At 45.8% G+C, this 22359-nt stretch overlaps 1 protein-coding gene across 1 annotated transcript; it reads right to left on the bottom strand.

Moving 5' to 3' along the window:
- Positions 1 to 8308: 8308 nt before the first annotated feature.
- LOC100193539 (O-fucosyltransferase family protein) lies at positions 8309 to 13022 on the bottom strand. The gene is made up of 10 exons (NM_001358825.1): positions 12523 to 13022; positions 11793 to 11865; positions 11608 to 11675; positions 11018 to 11106; positions 10610 to 10807; positions 10316 to 10520; positions 10080 to 10247; positions 9617 to 9784; positions 9229 to 9419; positions 8309 to 8763 (listed from the first exon to the last, which is right to left on the bottom strand). The coding sequence occupies exons 1-10, from the start codon at positions 12916 to 12918 to the stop codon at positions 8625 to 8627; spliced, it is 1695 nt and encodes a 564-aa protein (NP_001345754.1). The 5' UTR covers positions 12919 to 13022; the 3' UTR covers positions 8309 to 8624.
- Positions 13023 to 22359: the final 9337 nt, after the last annotated feature.

Here is a 22359-nt window from a genome sequence, read left to right as displayed (position 1 = left end):
ATTTTACGTAATTGAGAAACTAAAAGCAAGTTGTAATCTAAAGAATCTACAAGAAAAACATTGGAAATAGAATGGTCAGGTGATATAGCAATTTTACCAAGTCCTTTGACCAAACCTTGATTTCCATCCCCGAATGTGATAGCTCGTTGGGGATCATGGTTTTTCTCGTAGGAGGAGAACATTCTTTTCTCCCCAGTCATGTGGTTTGTGCACCCGCTATCGATGATCCAACTTGAGCCCCCGGATGCATAAACCTACAAAATAATTTTAGGCCTTGTTATTAGGTACCCAAACGGTCTTGGGTCCTTTGACATTAGAAACAAGCACCTTGGGTACCCAAACACAAGTCTTTGACCCCTTGTGTTTGCCCCCAACATATTTGGCAACTACTTTGCCTGATTTGTTAGTGAGCACATAAGAAGCATCAAAAGTTTTAAATGAAATGTTATGATCATTTGATGCAATAGGAGATTTCTTTTTAGGCATTTTAACATGTGTAGAACGCCTAGAGCTAGAAGCCTCATTCTTATAAATAAAAGCATGGTGAGAAACCGAATGAGTCTTATTAGCATGAATTCTCCTAATCTTATCCTCAGGATAACCAGCAGGATATAAAATATAGCCCTCGTTATCCTGAGGCATGGGAGCCTTGCCCTTAACAAAATTAGACAATCTTTTAGGGGCATTGAGTTTGACATTGCCTCCCTGTTGGAAGCCAATGCCATCCTCAATGCCAGGGCATCTCCCACTATAGAGCATGCTTCTAGCAAATTTAAATTTTTCATTCTCTAAGTCATGCTCATTAATCTTAGCACTAAGTTGAGCTATGTGATCATTTTGTTGTTTAATTAAAGCTAGGTGATCATGAATAGCATCAACATTAATATCTCTACATCTAGTGCAAATAGTAACATGCTCAACGGTAGATGTAGAGGGTTTGCAAGTATTTAATTCAACAATCTTAGCATGTAAAATAGCATTTTCATCTCTAAGATTGGAAATAGAAACATTGCAAACATTTAAATCTTTAGCCTTAGCAATTAATTTTTCATTTTCAATTTTAAGGCTAGAGAGTGATGCATTCAACTTGTCAATCTTAGTAATCAAACTAGCATTATCATTTCTAAGACTAACAAGAGACTCATCACAAACATTTAAATTCTCAACCTTAGCAATTAGTTTAGCATTATCATTTCTAAGGTTGGAAATAGTGTCATGGCAGGTGCTTAGCTCACTAGTTAATTTTTCACATTTTTCCATCTCCTGAGCATAAGCATTTTTAACTTTAACATGCTTCTTATTTTCTTTAATAAGGAAGTCCTCTTGGCTATCCAAGAGTTCATCCTTCTCATGAATAGCACTAATCAATTCATTCAATTTTTCCTTTTGTTGCATGTTTAAGTTGGCAAAAAGGGTGAGCAAATCATCCTCATCATCACTAGAGCTAGCCTCATCACTAGATGTTGCATATTTAGTGGAAGCTCTAGCTTTTACCTTCTTTTTGCCGTCCCTTGCCATGAGGTACTTGTGGCCGATGTTGGGGAAGAGAAGACCCTTGTTGACGGCGATGTTTGTGGCGTCCTCGTCGGAGGAGTCGGTGGAGCTCTCGTCGGAGTCCCACTCCCGGCAAACATGGGCATCGCTGCCCTTCTTCTTGTAATACTTCTTCTTCTCCTTCCTTCTCCCCTTCTTGTCGTCGCTCCTGTCACTATCACTTGATAATGGACATTTAGCAATGAAATGACCGGGCTTACCACATTTGTAGCAGACTTTCTTGGAACGAGGCTTGTAATCTCTCCCCTTCCTTTGCTTGAGGATTTGGCGAAAGCTTTTGATGATTAAAGCCATCTCCTCATTGTTGAGCTTGGAGGCGTCGATGGGAAGCCTACTTGATGTAGACTCTTCCTTCTTCTCCTCCGTCGCTTTGAAGGCGACGGGTTGCACCTCGGATGTAGAGGTGGCGCCTTGCTCGATGATTTTCTTGGAGCCTTTGATCATCAATTCAAAGCTCACAAATTTTCCTATAACTTCCTTGGGAGACATTAGCTTGTATCTAGGATCACCACGAATTAATTGAACTTGAGTGGGATTAAGAAATACAAGTGATCTTAGAATAACCTTGACCATCTCATGGTCATCCCATTTGGTGCTCCCGAGGTTGCGCACTTGGTTCACCAAGGTCTTGAGCTGGTTGTACATCGCTTGTGGCTCCTCTCCTTGGTGAAGCATGAATCGACCGAGCTCCCCCTCGATCGTTTCCCTCTTGGTGATCTTGGTCACCTCGTCTCCTTCGTGCGTGGTCTTTAGCACGTCCCAAATCTCCTTGGCACTTTTCAACCCTTGCACCTTATTATACTCCTCTCGACTTAGAGAGGCGAGGAGTATAGTTGTGGCTTGGGAGTTGAAATGCCGGATTTGGGCTATCTCGTCCGAGTCATAGCCTTCATCCCCCATGGATGGTTCCTGCGCACCAAATTCAACAATGTCCCAAATACTAGAGTGGAGTGAGGTTGGATGATGCCTCATTTTATCACTCCACATACAATAATCTTCACCGTCAAAAACCGGTGCCTTGCCTAGTGGGACAGAAAGTAAAGGGGTGCGTTTGGAAATGCGAGGATAGCGTAGGAGGATCTTACTAAACTTCTTGCGCTCATGGCACTTAGAAGTGACGGACGGCGCGTCGGAGCCGGATGTAGAGGGTGATGAAGAGTTGGTCTCGTAGTATACCACCTTCTTCATCTTCTTTTTCTTCTCGCCGCTCCGATGCGACTTGTTGTGTGAAGGGGATCCCTTCATCTTGTTGTCGGACTCCCCCGATGGAGCCTTCCCGTGGCTTGTGGCGGGCTTCTCGCCGGTCACCATCTCCTTCTTGGCGTGATCTCCCGATATTACTTTGAGCGGTTAGGCTCTAATGAAGTACCGGGCTCTGATACCAATTGAAAGTCGCCTAGAGGGGGCGTGAATAGGCGGAATCTGAAATTTACAAACTTAAGCACACACTACCTGGGGTTAGCGTTAGAATTAAATTCGAGTCCGAAAGAAAGGGAAAACAAATCAACAAAGAAATAAAGCGGATGAACACGGTGATTTGTTTTACCGAGGTTCGGTTCTTGCAAACCTACTCCCCGTTGAGGTGGTCACAAAGATCGGGTCTCTTTCAACTCTTTCCCTCTCTCAAACGGTCACTTAGACCGAGTGAGCCTTTCTCTTCAATCAAATGGGACACTTGGTCCACTACAAGGACCACCACAACTTGGTGTCTCTTGCTTTGATTACAAGTGAGTTGGAAACAAGAATAGAGGAAGAAGAAAAGCGATACAAGCGCAAGAGCTCAAAAGAACACAAAAGTCTCTCTCTCTAGTCACTAATTTGTTTGGAGTGATTCCGGACTTGGGAGAGGATTTGATCTCTTTGTTTGTGTCTTTGAATGAAGTCTAGAGCTCTTGTATGAGGTTTGATGGCTGAAAACTTGGATCCATTGAAGTATGGTGGTTGGGGGTATTTATAGCCCCAATCATCAAAATGGTCGTTGGTGAAGGCTGCTGTCGTATGGCGCACCGGACAGTCCGGTGCGCCACTAGACACTGTCCGGTGCGCCAGCAACGTCACCCGACCGTTAGGGTTCGACCGTTGGAGCTTCTGACATGTGGGCCACCGGACAGTCCGGTGGTGCACCGGACAGGCACTGTTCACTGTCCGGTGCGCCATCTGACGCCTGCTCTGACTCTGCGCGCACAGTCGGCACTGTTCACTGCAGCCGTTGCAGACGACCGTTGGCACGAGTAGCCGTTGCTCCACTTGGCACACCGGACAGTCCGATGAATTATAGCGGAGTGGATCTCAGAAAACCCGAAGCTAACAAGTTTGAGATGATCCACCCTGGTGCACAAACTAGTTAGTCCAAATATTTGTGTTGGGCAATTCAACCACCAAAATCATTTAGGAAAAGGTGTGAGCCTATTTCCCTTTCAACTGGACTTGACCGCTCTGATCTCCACGCAGCAACGCCACGGGCCACGGATCCACAGGATTGGATGTTGTATTGGCCTCACATGTATGTTATATTGGCCTCCCTTGTCCCGGGGAACTCACCTACTGCGGCGGGCGGTGGAGATATCTGGTGGGGGCGGCGGAGGTGGCGACGGGACCTAGGGTTTTTGCGACTCACGATCTCGAGACCTGTATGTTGTGCGGCGGCTGGCAAGTATTAGGATAGGAGTGTCCTATTCCTATACGACATACACACGAGTTGGGTTGGGACGGCTGACATGCTAGTGCAATTGAACGATTGGGCCAAGGCAACTAACCGAGCGAGTTGCAGTCTACGGTGTGTGTACCTGGTAAATGGGCCAATTTCGTGCCGGGATTTTTTCGTGTCGGGCCAGCCCAAACCCGGCCCACGCATGCGGGCCGTGCCGGGGGCCCAACAGGCCGACATTTAAGGCCCGACCCAGGCCTGTCTTCGGTTTGTGCTAGCCCCGCCCAAAATATTACGTGTTGTGCCGTGCTTTGGGCTAATGATTTTGAGTTGTGCTCGTGCTAGCCCAAATAGGCCGACCCAAATTGCCAGCACTACACATGATACATCCTCACGTATCAATAGCAGCGACATATTCACACGCGCTCTTTATATTCATTATCGATTGCCACCACAGCAACAACCACATAGCATCCATGATATCCACACATGTGAGAGATGAAATACTATGACACCAGTGTACTAGCACAACGTGTGGAACAAGAAAGAGGTCAACGGTGACGGCTTGGACATCCCACTCTAGAGAAAGAGTGGTGGCAGCTAGGCTGTGGATGTATACACAGAACATACTAACAGGCTTTTAGCCTAAAGGGTCAGTGTTCTCATGGATCATAATTGTCACTTGGACATCAATAATCTATTCAACTATTTCAACTCTTTAACTGTGTAACCCCTTAGATTCATATCCGCACTTAGTAACATATATTTAATCTTGTATACACATAAAGATCATATTAGTCGAACCTTAATACACACACGTTGTGATCCTTTTTTAACACAGATAGCTGTCAAACTGAAAGCAAGATTCGTGCCACCCTTTTGATAAGTCAGCACTCCGTTCGATCTTGTAGTGGTCATACATTTAAGGTGCATCTTTTTTTCAGAAGCCTATCTTGAAAAAAAATCTTTGGGTTAAGCGTGCTTAGCGCAAAATAATTTTGGGACGAGTGACCGACCATAAATTTTTCTCGGGTGCACATGAGTGAGGACAAAATATGCACAAAAGACTCGTATTGGTCTATAAAGATTGTTATGATCCTAGAGGACCGCCAGAAATAAGTATCATCAGTCAAGAGTAGATAGAGTGTTACACTTGTCCTATGGATGGATTGTATGTACTTTCGGTTAGTTGGGTGCACCTAGTGGTTAGCATAAATGTAATAGGTCTGCTTTGCAGGAAAATGTGATTGTTCCAACTTCCAAGACAGATACATTTTCCATTAAGAAATTCCATCTCTCAAGAAAATGATGTGCTCAACAAAGCGTGCATTGTGACCACACAAAACAATGTTTTATTTTACGTTGTAGACTGCACTGTTTTGAAGAGTGGAGTTTGAAATAAAGAGTGAGATGAGATAGAAAGGCTGCTATAGATAGTCTAAGCAACAAAAGGTTCTTTACGAATAAAAAACAAAAAAATTAAAATAGTCTTTTCACTGCTTAGACTGGATGGACTTTCGGTTAGTTGGGTGCACCTAGTGATTAGCATAAATGTAATAGGTCTGCTTTGCTGGAAAATGTGATTGTTCCAACTTCCAAGACAGATACATTTTCCATCAAGAAATTCCATCTCAAGAAAAGATGTGCTCAACAAAGTGTGCATTATGACCACACAAAACACTGTTTTATTTTAAGTTGTGGACTACACTGTTTTAAAGAGTGGAGTTTAAAATAGAGAATGACATGAGAAATGGGGTAGAAAGGCTGCTAGAGACAGTCTAAGCAACAAAAGGTTCTTCACGAACAAAAAAATTAAAATAGTCTTTTCACCTCAAAAGAAAAGTGTATTTCATTGAAGTGATAAAGACTACTAGTCCAATTCAAATTCAAATAATAGTAGAGGAAGTCACAAAAAATGCACGACAATTACTCAAACATGCATGTTTCACTTAAGTCATTCCTAGTGGGCGCGAGAGTTTCTGTCAGGGCCTAAGGAGGCCCATGGAGGGGTTGCGGTAGCAGCAGCCATGGGCCCTCCAAGGGGGATTAGATAAGAATAATTAGAGATAAGATTAGAAGATTAGTTGAGATTATTTAGGAGATTAGTTGAGATTATCTAGGAAGGTTATCAGTTAGTTTGTTGAGAGTTTTTAGGAGAGTTTTAAGGAGATAAGGATCTCTAGCTAGATAGTGGCGACCAACTGGCCTATTTATGTAATCAATGGATGGGAAATAAAGGAGGCAAAAATTAGAAGGGAGAAACCCTCCTCTTGCTCGGCCGTGGGCAGAGGCATCCGGCCGACGTTCCTGCCTATTGATATCCCTCTCCAATCCCTCACTGATCTAGCGACCATAACATCTGGTATCGGCTAGCTTGGGTTTCGATCTGATCCCATGGCTTCTGCTGCCAATTTCGCGATGTCATCCCGGCAACCGGCGTCCCCATCTCCATGGACTGCGCCGCATGTCACCTTCGTCACGCCGTCCTGGCAACCAACGTCCCCATCTCCATGGGCTGCGCCGTATGCCACCTTCGTCACGCCATCCTGGCAACCGGTGTCCCCATCTCCATGGGCAGCATCGCCTGCCAATTTTGTCACCACATCCTGGACGCCGGCGTGCCCATCTCCAGGGACAACGCCAAATTTCGTCACATCATCTTCGTTGACGGCGTCTCCGTCCCCATGGGCGACGCCACTAGGGGCAGCCACGGCTCAGCAATCACCAGCTCCATCGATGGGAGACTTGTGGACCAACATAAGGGCTGATCTCGCAAAGATGCAAGCCACGTTCCAAAAGGTTGAGCAAGGGCTGCTGCAAATCAAGGTAGCAGTGCAACATGAGCAACACCAGCTGGCATTGTCCGCACGGCTCCAGACGTCGGCGGCTATGGGCATACAAGCTGCTGCCCGTGGCTTCCTTGCACGACGGAGAGTGCGGGAGATGCGCCGACAGATGCTCGAGGCAGCCTTGGTGACAGTTGACCTCGGCACACGGGGGCGCGACCTCGCCCTGTCGGACGGCCATCAACAGCGACTCCGGGCCGCTATCTCCAAGTGTGAGCAAGGTACGTGTCCCACGGGCGACGAACTTCAACTCTACGGCAGCGGCGGTAAGGAAGGCACTCCCCTCGTCATCAGCAAGGGCGCACTATTTAGCGCCACCACATTCCGCTACCGGCCGCCACGAGGGCGCCTTCGCTGGTTATTGTTGCGACCTATTCCAGGTGCCCGTCCATGTGCTCCTCTTTCGTCTAGATGGCGTTCATGGGATCCAGGTGGCTACACACGTGCAAGTCCAATGCGCTAAGGGTGTCCGCCTTATCTTGGTGAAAAAAAATTCAGATTTGAAATAATAAGATAAGTCGAGATGTAAAAGGCTTGTCTTCTAGGTGTCTGGTTTTGGGTCAAGTAGACTCGGTCTTTGAGCATCCGTCATGCTGCAGCTCGAGGGCGAGCTGCTTGTCCAGGAGAGGTGTAGTGTCAGGGCCTAAGGAGGCCCATGGAGGGGTTGCGGTAGCAGCAGCCATGGGCCCTCCAAGGGGGATTAGATAAGAATAATTAGAGATAAGATTAGAATATTAGTTGAGATTATTTAGGAGATTAGTTGAGATTATCTAGGAAGGTTATCAGTTAGTTTGTTGAGAGTTTTTAGGAGAGTTTTAAGGAGATAAGGATCTTTAGCTAGATAGGGGCGACCAACTGGCCTATTTATGTAATCAATGGATGGGAAATAAAGGAGGCAAAAATTAGAAGGGAGAAACCCTCCTCTTGCTCGGCCGTGGGCAGAGGCCTCCGACCGACGTTCCTGCCTATTGATATCCCTCTCCAATCCCTCACCGATCTAGCGACCATAACAGTTTCATTCTTATTAAATGAGATACCCCGTAAGTAAAAAGAATGACAACATATAATTTAATAAAGAAATATATAAGAGAGATATAAGAGAGTTTCATAAGGATGGAACTCTGAATACAATGTTTCCTAGTCAGATTTGATATAATAGCCTTAAAAACAGTGCATGAAACTATACATTGAGAATGGCCTTAATGCGCATGTCCTAGAGCACACAGCATCTGCAGAAACAAAACAGTGAACTGCCAAGATTCCAAGAACAAGATAAAGTTTTGCTTTCGCCTCTGTAGTTAGGCTACGCCTTTACACGTACAAGCAAGGAGTAAGGTACAGCCTCTCACTTTGTTAGAAGCCCTCTCAAGTGTTGGATGTATCTCCTCTAGACCTCTATACAGACCACATTAGAATAAAGTGTAGAACCAACATGAATCAACAAATCTCTTGCTAGCATATGGATATGGTGAGACTACCTACAGGTTACAAATGTACAATATACCTACCTGCCTAAACCTACCTATGTTTCAAAACCAAAAACACAAAAAGGATTTGTCATATGTATGCTCTCAGGGTTATATCATCCCATCTTGCTTACACATGCAATCAGGCATTGGGAATGTATATACTGAATCGTTTGGTTTTCTCAATGCAATGCTCCTCATGTCACTATGCTGCAGTATTTCCTGCATGTTCTGCTTGAACTGATCCCATCTGAAATCGCCAAAGGGTGTTTTTTAGTAACAAAGCGATTATAATACACTTCAAAACAAAACTATGCAGAATAAAGATTGCCATATCAAGCCATACGTCTGAAGGCCAAGTCAGAGGTACACTACAATTTGTTGACTAGACTAATATATTCAGAAGCATGTAAAAGCTACAAAAGGCATCTGATGTCAAAAATTCAGGGATCAGTTGAAACGGATGGGTTGGAAGGTGTATTCATTAGAGCAGTAGATTAGGTAATAACAGGGACAACAACCTAAGTGGACCATTGGTCAAAGCATTTTGTTTTAAGCAGTTGCTTTAGTAAAGAATTATCATCTGAATGGGATCAAAGATCAAAATTATCATGTGTGTAACTAGCAATAAGTGACAGATTGACTGATTTACACTTACTGATAATGTTTATGATCGCATACAGTTACTGAATGTAAGATGACTGCTAAAACTGACCTGATATTTGGATCATCAAAAGATAAGACCAGCTTCCGTTTGTCTGGTTTTATTGTCTTTGCATTACCCCCAAACATATAGCGCCTGTGCCCCATCAGAAAGTGAGGGAAGTTCCCCCCTTGAGTTGTCACAAACACTTCACTGTGCACGCAGACAGTGTAATCTAACGCTGCTAGCTGAGACGAATGCCCCTATAAAGAATTGGTCGGTGAGTTGAATAACATGATCCATCAAATAGAACAGCAGTATTAATATTATTTCTGTCCTCGACCGAAACAGGTACTTTTGAACATCAATTGGTTCCAAATTTATATGTAGCAAATGTAACACCATCATGCATGCATATTTGTTCAATATTAAAAGAATTTCATGCTGGTGCAAGAAATACCTTGAATTGAGCAAGTTCTTCAGGCAAAGCAAGAGAATCCTTTGTCGTTAAAAGAGGGAACATCTGGCGAAGAGGAGCCATATATTTTTCAGAGTTGTATATTTTACCCGAAGCAACATATAGGGAGGTTGTATTATCGAATCCCATGCCCCTTAGCATCATGCCAACCTGCATACATTTATTGAGGACATATCATCTCCAGTAAACCATATTGAAACATTTTTCAGAAGGCAACTTCCCCAATGACAGCCTGAAACTTAACCAACTAACCTGACTTGCTAGCTGAAAACAGAAAAAAGGGGGAAAATGCAAAAACCAAGTCTATAACAATTTGAAGGAATAACTTTGAAATCCTGACTGCATGATTCAGTGCATACAAAGCCTAAGAGGCCCAACATAAATGTATGTCCAACATAAAAAAAATGCTATCATAGACAAAGACAAAAGGGAAATAGGTCCTAACCTCTAAAGGAGTAAGAGGGCACTTCCCGTCCCTTCTGTTTGCCTCAGGGTTTATCACTCGACCATGCCGACGAAACTTACCTCTCCAGCTCCTTTCACGAGCATTGTCCATTTCAGTTTTTTCCCTCCAGCCACCATCATATGTACAGCATGAAAAGGCTACCATATCCTGAAACATACACGGTATAAGTAGGATGGAAAAATGACATAATTGTGAATGCATAAGAGACTTGAAACCTCTTCGAAGCGAAGATGCACCGAGACATACTTCCCACCAGTCAACAAACTCTTTTTTGTCATTCGACCAACCAATTCATCAGATAGAATTCTTATTGGTTCAGCAAATCTTAATGCATGGTAGTTTACCAAACACCTCAAGGCCTGGATGTTCAATGGAACTGACTGGGCTAATCTGTTTGAGAATGGGGCTATGCGTACAGCCCTGCAAAAGAACAGAAAACAAAATGAAACTCATGTTTTGGCTTTGCCCCATGTTGGGGTGAGGGGGGAGGGGAGGGAGGGGGTCCATACCCTAACTCAAGCAGTTTTGGAAGAACATTTTGCACATAGTGGTTTGGAGATGAGTAGGCTTTAGTTCTCATATTTGGTATGCTACTGATATTATGATTGAAGCGCAGCAAAACATCTTCAGGAAGTTTCTTCACAACTCTTACATGTTCTTTGAGTGTCTCAATGAAATGATCTTCGTCAAATATATCACCAAATTTGCTGAAAGAAATACATCAGTGAAGAAGCAATACCAACGATTCTCAAATTTGAATGTTAAAATTTTCAGTTTAATGCTCAGAACTTAGACAAACTGCTTCAGACTCTTAAACAAGTATTTGCCAACAAAAATACTAGAAATCGCAAGTTAAAAGGGTGTTTAATCATTGCAAGGGACCGATGTAATAATCAGACAAATTCACAAATAATTACCTAGGATCACGCCAGACACTGTTCAGATGAAATGTTGGGATCACAAGAGTTGCATTAAGCAAGCTGGCCACAGCAACAGCATCACAGACCTGCATTAGACAACCTGAGTTAATAACTACTCAACATAGTGAAGATTCCAAGAACTTCACAAATATAATAGATTAGCATCACAGCTAATGGGCAAGGACCACAGCAGCATTCTAAAGTTAGCATTAAAAGGAATATATTTACAAAAAAAATACAATAGCATATATGGATAGTCAAGATATTACTCCAGTCTGTTTTGGTAGGTCCTACACAGCAGGCTTTACGTTTAGTTAAGAAACTTTGAGGTCCTGCTTCTCAAATGAAATAACCTTTTTTTCCATGACAAGTTCTATCATGTTGCCCGTTGCATGATTTCATAACAAAACTGTTAAAGAAAGCCAGCTCTGTTGAGTACAGTGTACACTAACATGAATATCCAAAACACTTATTCGTGGACCAAAGATTCACAAGGCACTGGACTTCCATATAAGACAATGGCAATGGTATATCTACTCAGAACCATGACCACACATTTGTTCAAGAATAACAATCCTGGTACTTACAGAAAGCCGTTGTTGATTTAGACCGCCATTTGCTTCTATCATGAGATAGCCATTTGAGGGTGGCAACTCTGCAGATGACCAAAGCGCCATTTAACCTATGAGTATTGGCATAAACCCATGCCTTGGCTATCTATGGTCGCCCAGTTATTGAGAAATGAAACCGTACACTGGTTTCAAAATGGTACCTGATCGAGTCAGCCTACCGTTGACACAAGGCATCCATGGGTCCCCAGAATTTTGGTAATGTGATGTCATTAGCTGCATATGACAAAACGATAATTTGTTAATTTTAAGAGCAAAATCATCTGATAAATGATCAAAGATTAATTCCCACAACGGACAAAACGAGGCAATGCAATAAGGTAACCTACATGTGAACGTAAGGCCTATTTTGTTATTAAAAAAACTGAATAACAGAAGTTTACTGATTGACTTCCAGGTGATGGTATCCGATTTCGAAGCCTGTCTTGTTTGGAACAAAGAGGCTTAAACTGCAAGCATTAGGTTCCTTGTTTAACAAAGTATACAGCTATGAGACAGTTTGCTACTTGCGAGTAAATTGATCTATTGAGCATCGAAGAAATACTAATTGTTAAATAAGATAATAAGATACTGAACAAATGCGCACCAGAATCCAACTGGCGAGAAAAGAAACACAGGGCGGCCCGAGAAACAAGAAGCATTTGTTTTATGTTGAGCTAAAACTCACGACAAGAACACGACCCGACGAAACAAGAACACATTGCCGACGCATCCTATGAATTTGCAGAGCGGAAGCAGGAAAAGCGTGCTGAAATTCGCCCCGTGAAGAGACCGGGAGTTTTTTTTGGGCGAAGAAGCAGACAAAAGGCACGTGAGAACCCGAAATCTTTGCCCGCAGCAAGCAAAGAACCGGGAGCGGCAGGCAACGCTCACCATGGTGCGGCGCCACGAGGCCGAGGCGGAGAGGGAGGAGGCGAGCGTGGCGTCGTCGCGCATGGCCGGCAAGAGACGCTCGAACACGAGGTGGCTGCGGTACACCGACCCGGGCTGAGCATGAGGGGGCGCGTCCGCGGGGCTAGGGAGGGGGCGGCGGCGGCGGACGGAGGAAGCCACCGTCACCATCGGACCCAGGCCTCCCGCCGCAGCCCCGCCCACGGAGCCGCCGGATAGCCTCTCGTCGAGCAGGAACATGAGCAGCCCCCCGGCGTAGGCGAGCGCGAGGAGCAGGGCGGCGACCGCGACGCGCCTCCGCGCCACCCCGCGGCCGCCCGGGCGCCGCCACGTGGCGGGCTTCCGCAACGCGGCCGCACCCGCACCCGCGAGGGACATCCGTCAGCGTCAGCGGCGGGGCTCGAGCGGGACCATGTGATATGGCCTGTGAGCGAGCTTGGGGTTGAAGGGGAAGCTTGATATGGATGGGAACGGCAGGAATTAATGGCGGGCGGAGCCCAGCAGATGGGGAAGCGGCCCGAGGAGAGGATTGGGAAGCGCGGCACGAGGTGGGTTTGGTTTTGTGCGTACGTATAACCGTCGGAATCTGTGTGGCCAAATGACGTGCTATTACGATCACCTAGGATTTGCCTTCCGCTAGCTTTGATTGTTTGTGCTCTTGGTGCGTGTAGCTAGAATCCCGCTAGCTTGGGACACGCACCAGGAGCCATAAGGTCAATGTGGATCCTAAAAAAGATGTGGATCATACACGAGCAAGTATGTCTGGTATGATATATTACGATCTTACGCTTCAACGGACTAGCTATCTGGCTCGTCAATCTATTCAACTCTCTAAATTAGTTTTCTCACTAGCCAAATTTAGCTAGCCACATGACTAACCAAATTAGATAAGTGGGATGCTACCTATAAAGTGTAATCTTTATGAAAAGACAAATAGATAGTTAAATAGATAGAAAAAATGAAGAGTCTCTCGAGATGTATATCACACTAAACTAGCTAATAGTAGTTTAATATTAGATATGATCTATAAGCTAGCGATAATAGCTATTAGCAACTGATAGATCTAAACAAGCCCTAATAGTTCGCCAGCAAACATTGCCATATCTAACCTTAGGTGAACTATGGTCGTCATACAAAATGTTAGAGCTTCTCCAACAACGTGACCTATAAAAATGCCCTATAATTTAAAAATGAGTATATTTTATAGAATTTAGGGCACCAACAAAACATCTCGCTTCAACAGTAAAGCCCCAAATCTAGATTATAGGGCAGCCCACTACGGTATAGTATATTTGAGTCACTTGAGAGGGTGCCCTATAGTTTTTTGACAAAATTTTATGAAATGGGACACTGTTGGAGTAGTTTTTCCTGTGTAGAGCCATATATTTCAATTTAAGACACTAGTTTGAGGCATTGTTGGAGATGCTCTTACGAGCAAAATTAAAGACGTGCTTTTATAGCAAACTTTGGTAACAATACAAGTCTATGATACATGCAACAAAGTGCTAAAAGGTATGGTGTACATTGTAATTGCGGCAATTAATATACCACACAGCTGCATAAAAGTCTATGGCGCGATTTTAGTGGAAGCAGTCAGCAACAATATGTTCATTTATGCTCCTTACGTTTGTTATTGATCAACGCCGTAGCACCAGCAACAACAACGTCCCCATGGTATCCACACGCACATGAATGAAATACTTTGATGTCGAGCGTTAACAAACTAGCCTAATCCCTTCATATATATAGGTCTCTGCTAATGGACTTTCAATCTAAAAGTTCAGTCGTTCTCATGGATCATATTTGTCATCGTATTTGTCTCTCTTGGACATATAATCAGTAGTAAGTGGAATTTGTTCAAGGTCATGTTTGGGAGCCAGAGGGGAGTTTTCCTCCCACCTAGTTAGTTGAATTAGAACAGTAAATAAGATTTGGTTTTTAACCCATGTCACACTCGAGTATCTATTATATCTCATCTATTACCATCTTTGTCACGCCTATTGTTGGTGCATAAATCAATAATATTTTATTCGGAACGTCGTGTTTTCTCTTAGTCTTTTGTGGCGTGCCATCGTGGGCGGGCCTAGGGAGTGTTTTGGATAAGCCACCGACTACCCTAGAATTTGGTCCAAAACAAAGTACTCTTTAGTATTTATGCTAAAAGAAATATAAATCTATGTAACTAGTGATCTAATTTGATGACAAATTACATGGCAATTTTTTTGTTACTTTTTAATCATGTATCGAACAAGTGGAAAGTAGATATATGTGGTACCAAATTATACATTGGTATTACATATCAATTTTTTTTATTCTCGATCACTCTAGGTTCAAATCTTGAGTCCGCTGGTGCGTGCCATACGAGATACGACAAGACACGATAGCACAAGCACACACATGTAGAGAAATCCATGAGGTTGACGGAGCTCCCTAGAAACACTTTTGTTTTTGGACTCGGGTGCCGCAACCTCCAAGTTTCAACGTTTGCCTCCCCATGGCGATGGGGATAGTAGTGGCAGGAGTGGAGCCGGCACTAGGAGGTCGTCGCGCTATCCTCCTTTTGCGCTATCCTCCATGGGCATGCATTGTCTCTCGTTTCATGGAAACGGAGGAACTGTACCTGGCGCCATTTGTACGATACCATACGATACGGCCTTGATCACCGTGCGTCCGTGCCCCCCGTGTCATCTTCTTCCTCTAGTCTTGGGCCAGGTGCCGACCGTTGCTGATGCTCGGCTTCTCGGCACAAGAGCCAAAATAAAACGGCAGAGGAGGCATGCTTGCGTGCGGGCGGGCGTTTTGCATCTCACCGATCGTTCTTGTTTGTGAATGTTACCCGAATATATGAAATAAACTATTAAAAATTTGTGAAAACAAAATAAGTAGTATCTTTTGGCAGTTGGCACTTGGCACCAGCTGCTACATCATGGGGGTAGATTCTGGGGAAGAACCATCCCGTTGACCCGTCAACGTCCACGCACCGCTACGGTAAGAGGTACCCGCAAGAACCATCCGTTGACCCGTCATGTGACAAGAACAGACGACGGGTCATGGCGCCCCTCTTCGGCCTCCTGGGTCGAATGCATGGCACAGTGGGTTTGAGTTGCTGAAATGGATGGACTTTAGTGGAAACTGTGCGTAGTTTCCATCCAGTACAAAGACGTACTGATGAGATAGATGAATACCTTCTCCTGAGAAGGACTGAGATCACTGACGAATAATAGTGTATCAGCAGCATTGAATCCTACAATATATATGTACCCTTGCCATCATAATTTGTGGCCTCTTGTGATCCATGCACCAAGCAGGCCTACTCCTACTCCTATACGGCTGCTTCCACCAACAGCCCCGCTCAAGCCATTGCCACCGCCAAAGCTAAGTGCCTTGCTCCCATGCATTCCCAGTGCCCAGCAGCAGCCTTGACGCTGCAGCAGACTGCATCACACTGCGAGCCCTGACTAGCAGGCGGTTTCTCCGTCCTTGAGGTATGCCACTGCCAACTATGATGATGATGATGATGATGATGCAAAGCAATGACCATGGTAAATCACTTTCCAATCACAACATAAGCTTGTTATTATCAAACTGAACAAGTCCAAAAGGAACGGAAGAGAGTAGAGAAACAAACCAACAAAAGTCACGCTTTGGCTGGTACTTTGCTGGAATTACTGCTGCTTAATTTTGTAATGGTTTTAAACAGATATTTTTTATCTTCTCATATATATATAACTTGTAAAGTCGTGTGCATGAAAGTGGAAAAGGCTGAAATTTATTTTCCATTCTTAAAAAGAAAATTTGTGGGGCGCCCGGCCCAAGCATGTTGGTGGGCTCCATCGCAAATCCACGCGGTCCCAAAGGTACGGAAGAAAATAGAGAAACAAAACAACAAAAGTACCTTGCTAGTTATTTGCTTGGGAGGCGGCCCTTGGCGCTTGTTTGATCGTTCGCGGTCAACTTTGGGTGCGCATTTGCCTGATCCAAATAAGCTGTATGCCGGCCGACCGGCCACTAACCTTGTTAGTGGTCGCTCTGTTGACACGGCGGTCCGAGGCGAGGCCGCCGAACCCAGGTAACTAAGTATTAATCGTATTATGGGGAGCGAATCCAACAAAGGCATCCAAAGAAACTTTTGATTAGAGTTACAAATGTTCGAACGAATATAATGTATGTAAGTGAATTGTCCACATGTTCTCATCAGTTTAAACTTTTGGCGTTGGACTGGTTGGTACATACAACTTAATAACAACAATGTATTAGTTTAATATCGTCAAAATTCTACGGATTATATATGTCGCCGTTTCGAGACCGGGGGGTCCCTGGGCCGACGAGTGAAATGTCGCCGCGTGCCCCAGCCCAGATGGGTCGGCGCGAGGCCGAGCGCGAAGGGGGGAAGAAAGGCAGCCGGAGACGGGCGTGAGAGAGGTGGAAATCCTGCGGCCTTCGTGTTCGTCCCGCGCCCAGGTCGGGTGCGCTTGCAGTAGAGGGTTACAAGCGTCCACGCGGGAGGGGAGCGAGCGGCATCACGCGAGCGCCTGTCCCGTCCTCTTCCCCCGCGCGGCCAACCCTCTGTAAGAGGGCCCTGGTCCTTCCTTTTATAGGCGTAAGGAGAGGATCCAGGCATACAATGGGGGATGTAGCAGAGTGCTACGTGTCTAGCGGAGGAGAGCTAGCGCCCTAAGTACATGTCGTCGTGGCAGTCCGAGAGGTTTTGGCACCCGGTTCGTGTGGTGTCGTGGCCGTCGGAGGAGCGCTGGAGCCTGGCGGAAGGACAGCTGTCGGGGCTGTCGAGTCCTTGCTGACGTCCTCTTGCTTCCGTAAGGGGGCTGAGAGCCGCCGTCGTCACAGAGCGTGCGGGGCGCCATCATTGCCTATCTGGCGGAGCGAGCCCTGGGTCCGAGTCCGAGCCCTGGGTCCGAGCCTGAGTCTTCCGGGGCTGAGCCTGAGTCCGAGCCCTGGGTCGGGCGGAGTGGAGTTCGCTGTCTTCCGGGGCTGAGCCCGAGTCCGAGCCCTGGGTCGGGCGGAGCGGAGTTTCCTATGGTGCGTGAGGTCGGGCCTGACTGCCTGTCAGCCTCACTCTGTCGAGCGGCACAGCAGTCGGAGCAGCGCAGGCGGCGCTGTCCTTCTGTCAGGCCGGTCAGTGGAGCGGCGAAGTGACTGCGGTCACTTCGGCTCTATCGACTGGAGGGCGCGTGTCAGGATAAAGGTGTCAGGCCACCTTTGCATTAAATGCTCCTGCGATCTGGTCGGTCGGCGCGGCGATTTGGTCAGGGTTGCTTCTTGGCGAAGACAGTGCCTGGGGCGAGCCGTAAGTATGTTCGTCGCTGGAGGGGGGTCTCGGGCGAGACGGAGATCCTCCGGGGTCGGCTGCCCTTGTCCGAGGCTAGGCTCGGGCGAGGCGTGATCGGGTCCCTCGAATGGACCGATCCCTGACTTAATCGCACTCATCAGGCCTTTGCAGCTTTATGCTGATGGGAGTTACGAGCTGAGAATTAGGAGACTTGAGGGTACCCCTAATTATGGTCCCGACAATATATATATATATATATATATATATATATATATATATGAGAAGATAAAAAAAATCTGTTTAAAACCATTAAAAAATTAAGGTAGGCAGGAATGTGTGTGTATATATATATATATATATATATATATATATATATATATATATAGGGTAGGTATAACGGGAGCCCTGGGCTTCCAATAGTTAAAGGAAGCCCAGGCCGACCACCCCTTCAAACTGGTTCAACCAGCGCGCCCAAACAGGCTGTCGGGTGCGCCACCTGCCCCACGTCTGTTAGCGCAAAAAAAGGAATGCATGCATGAGTCAAACACGATCCAATGCATGCGCATAAATTTAGGAAAGATATGTGCGACAGTTTCTGTTTTTAAAATCCTTTATTTCCTCCATAAATTTAGGATCGCTGCAACAGCCATGCAGCTAGACGCGTAAGGACCATTTTATGCTATATACTGAGACTAAATATGCTATACTGTGTTAATAATTATGCAATTCGATACACTGCGTAAAAATCTGTTACCAGCTGCATGCACACGAATTTATGATAAAAAAATGTGCAATGAAAGGAAATGAATTACACGCATAGAAACAAAAAAATCGTATTTAATGTTTTATTTCCTTCATAAATATAAGGTCCCTCCAACAGCCATGCAGCTAAAACACATTAAATCTAGTTTATGACATATACTGATACAAATTATACTATATGGTGTAGGTATTTATGCAATTCGTTACACTGCGTAAAAAATCTGGCATGTTGTTCACTCGTGGACGCACCTCCGGGTTGGAGCGTAATAACCTTAAGTTTTGAGCATAAAATCCCTCAATTATAAGCGTATATACCGAGTCAATGTGAGAGGTTGATAGCTCTAGTAGGTTGTTATTACGATCCTATTTTTATGGCAGATCCGAAAAACATGGCAGTCGCATGCATGCGGTTATACAGATCCTAAAATTATGGCAAAATGCATGCATGAGTCAATCACGTTCCCTTGCATGCGCGTAAATTCAGGAAAGATATGTGTGGCGGTTTCTGTTTTAAATGCTTTATTTCCTCCATAAATTTAGGATCGCTGAAACAGACATGCAACTAAAACTCGTAATGACCATTTTATGCTATATACTGATACTAAATATGATACACTGTGTAGATAATTATGCAATTCGGTATACTGCGTAAAAATCTGCTACAGGCTGCATGCACACGAATTTATGATGGAAAGAATATGCAATGAAAGGAAATGAATTGCATGCATAGAAACAAAAAATCACATTTAATGTTTTATTTCCTTCATAAATATAGGATCCCTCCAACAGCCATGCAACTAAACGCATTAGAACTAGTTTATGATGTATACTGAAACAAATTATACTACACGGTGTAGGTATTTATGCAATTTCTTAGACTGCGTAAAAAATCTGGCATGTTGTTCACTGGTGGACGCATCTCCGGGTGGAGCGTAAAAACCTTAAGTTTTGAGCATAAAATCCCTCAATTATAAGCGTAAATACCGAGTCAATTAGAGGTTGATAGCTTTAGTAGGTTGTTATTACGATCCTATTTTTATGACAGATCCGAAAAACATGGCAGCCGCATGCATGCGGTTTCTATTTTTATACAGATCCAAAAATTATGGCAAAATCGTGGGAGTTTCCATTGCATGCGCGCAAATTAAGAACAGCATAAATCAAGGAATTTCCTTTCAAATGTGCATGCAGTAAACTGATATACGAACTCTGTGTTAAAGCATAAAAACATACAGTTTTTAGCGTAAATAATACATGTGATAGACATAAAACACAATAAACGAAAAGAAAAATGCGCCGGATCAGAGGATGTCACGCGCGATCATCGCTGCGCGCATCTCGCCCCTTCCGTGACGTCGCTCGCTCGAACATCGCGCCTCATGCGTCGCCGTCGCTACTCGCATGTCGACGGGCGTCGCTTGCTCGCTGGCCTTGGAAGTGCCGCCTCCTCGGGGCTTCGGGGACGCCGCCGCTTGCCTGCACAAGGGCCTCGCTGCGGATCGAGGAACCTCCGCCACCGCGCGTCGAGGTAATGGAGTTGCGGCAACCGGCCTAGGAATCGCCGCCACCGCACAAGGACGCTGCCGCCGCTCGCCCTCTGGATCGGGGGCCGCCACCGCCGGCCTGGAAACCGCCGCCACCACATAAGGACGCTGCCGCCGCCGCCGCTCGCCCTCTGGATCGAGGGCCGCCACCGTCGGCCTGGCAACCGCCGCCACCGCCGGCCTGGCAACCGTCGCTAATGAATCGAGATGGAGCGTAAAAACGGATCCCTAGCACTACGGATTTCCTTTTATAGACGTCTGGACCTGGTCCGGCTCGACCGGATTGCACTGTGTGGCCTGGGCTTCCAATAACTAAAGGAAGCCCAGGGCTCCTAATATACAATCTATATATATATATATATATATATATATATATATATATATATATATAACTTGTAAGGTCGTGTGTGCATGAAAGTGCAAAAGGCTGAAATTTATTTTCCATTAATAAAAAAAATCGTGGGCGCCCGGCCCAAGCATGTTGGTGGGCTCCAGCGCAAATCCTCGCGGTCCCTGGGCCCGTGTCTGCACTGGGCCCAGCAAGGTCGGCAGCTGGCGGCCACCACGAGCACGAAAGATGGGCCCTGCTTGCCCCCGCGCCAGTGAGTGCTGCGACCAACCGCATCTGGGCTCCTCCTCGCCGTCCCGTGCCAGCTGGCGGCCGTGCCATCCCTTCGGCGACAGGCGTCCTTGGCCTGGGGGCATGCTTTGCTTGTACTAGTAGGTAGTAGTAGCAGCAGGACTGCAGGAGGAGTAAGGAACGCGACGCGGAAATGCATGGAACGGAACGGAACGGAACGGAAGGGTCCCTGTGTGCCTGTCTCTGTCTGTCTCCGGAACAAAGACAGGAGAACCTCTGTGTGTTCTGTGTTGCGCGCGCAACTGCCACGTCGTGCGAACTTGTCACGGTAAATAGAGAGAGCACGGTGCACGAGCCACTTCATCGCTTTCACTTGCACTTGCGCACGCGCGCTTGCTCGGTTCGGCTTGGCCTCTGCTGCTGTGCTGCTGAACACGGTAAAGATCTTTTTTCTTCTTTCTTTCTTTTGTTTTCTGGTTAAAAAAAAGAGTGAACTTTGAACGCAGCACGAGAGTAAGTATATACTAATAAAGTGACAGTCAGTAAAAGATGAAGCCCGCACGCGCGCGACCTGCGTTGCACGTTGGCAGTGCCCTCAGTCAGTCATTCAGGCAGGCAGGCAGGCAGGCAGGCCTTCCTTTTTCACTCCTACTCCAGTCCTACTCCTACTACGTGCAAGCCAAGCGGCGGAGGCACAGCTGGACGCCTCGAGGACGAGGACGAGAACAGGTTGCATGCAGTGGAGGCCGGACGGTCACGTGCGCCACTTTCCCCCCATCCGGGCATCCAGAATACTGAATACTAACTACTACCAGATGGAGGTGGATTGGTGGTACTGCAAGGTTGACCACAGCGCGGAGGCGGTACAGAGGATCCAGATCGGCCAGACGCGCGGGGGTTAAAAAAAAAAGGTACTGTACTGTACTGCTACTGGCACTGCAGCCGCAGCAGGAAGGAGTACGTGTGCGCGGTAACAAAAAGCTGGTCGGAGCCGGACGCGATAAAAAAAGATGGCCTGGGTTTGTTGCTTAGGCAGCAGGACGACTTGACGAGTCGTCGAGTCAACAAAACTGCGTGATCCATTCTCCAAAAAAAATTAAAAAACTCAGACAGAGACCACACTTGCGCCGCACTGCATCGGTCTCTACCACCGTGTACGGGGCAGCCTAGACGCCGTCGCCGTCGCTATCGCTTCGCTTGCGCTTGGGTTGGGCTTCTTCCGCAACAATAATTTGTGTTATTGTTTACTCTAGGGCCTGTGTTAATGTACCCGCAGCTTCACACCTCGACCCTCACGAGGAGCGTTTCTACGGTTCTACTCGTCTTAGACTATCTCCACCACCACCAGCAGGCTCTCTATCTCACTCTATATTTTAAACTTCACTCCATGAAGTCTAAGTTTCTTAAATATTAGAGGAATATTCCTATGCTATATGCATTTGCTTTTATATTAGATCCTAGAGCCAAACTAAGGGATTTCAGCAATATCTTGAGATTATTATCTGGGCTATCTGGTACTGACTACTCACTTTACTATACTTGTGTGAAAAGTGAATTGTCTACAATGTTTAACAAATATTATCGGCGTTTCGGACCCGCGAGGACCGTCAACCGACCAATACATTTGTTGTTGCGTGTCCCTGCCC

This window comes from Zea mays, chromosome 10 (genome assembly GCF_902167145.1).
Source record: "Zea mays cultivar B73 chromosome 10, Zm-B73-REFERENCE-NAM-5.0, whole genome shotgun sequence".
NCBI lineage: Eukaryota > Viridiplantae > Streptophyta > Magnoliopsida > Poales > Poaceae > Zea > Zea mays.
Note: the sequence above shows the minus strand (reverse complement) of the source record. Positions and strands in the feature narration are given on the sequence as shown.

What these genes read in the sequence shown, in the direction of transcription:
- LOC100193539 (NM_001358825.1), bottom strand. Translation starts at nt 12,918, where the DNA reads ATGTCCCTCGCGGGTGCGGGTGCGGCCGCGTTGCGGAAGCCCGCCACG. An exon ending in GCCCTCTTACTCCTTTAGAG is followed by an intron (nt 9,785 to 10,079) that starts GTTAGGACCTAT and finishes AAATGTATGCAG; the next exon opens with GTTGGCATGATGCTAAGGGG. An exon ending in TTTGATGATCCAAATATCAG is followed by an intron (nt 8,764 to 9,228) that starts GTCAGTTTTAGC and finishes TGGCGATTTCAG; the next exon opens with ATGGGATCAGTTCAAGCAGA.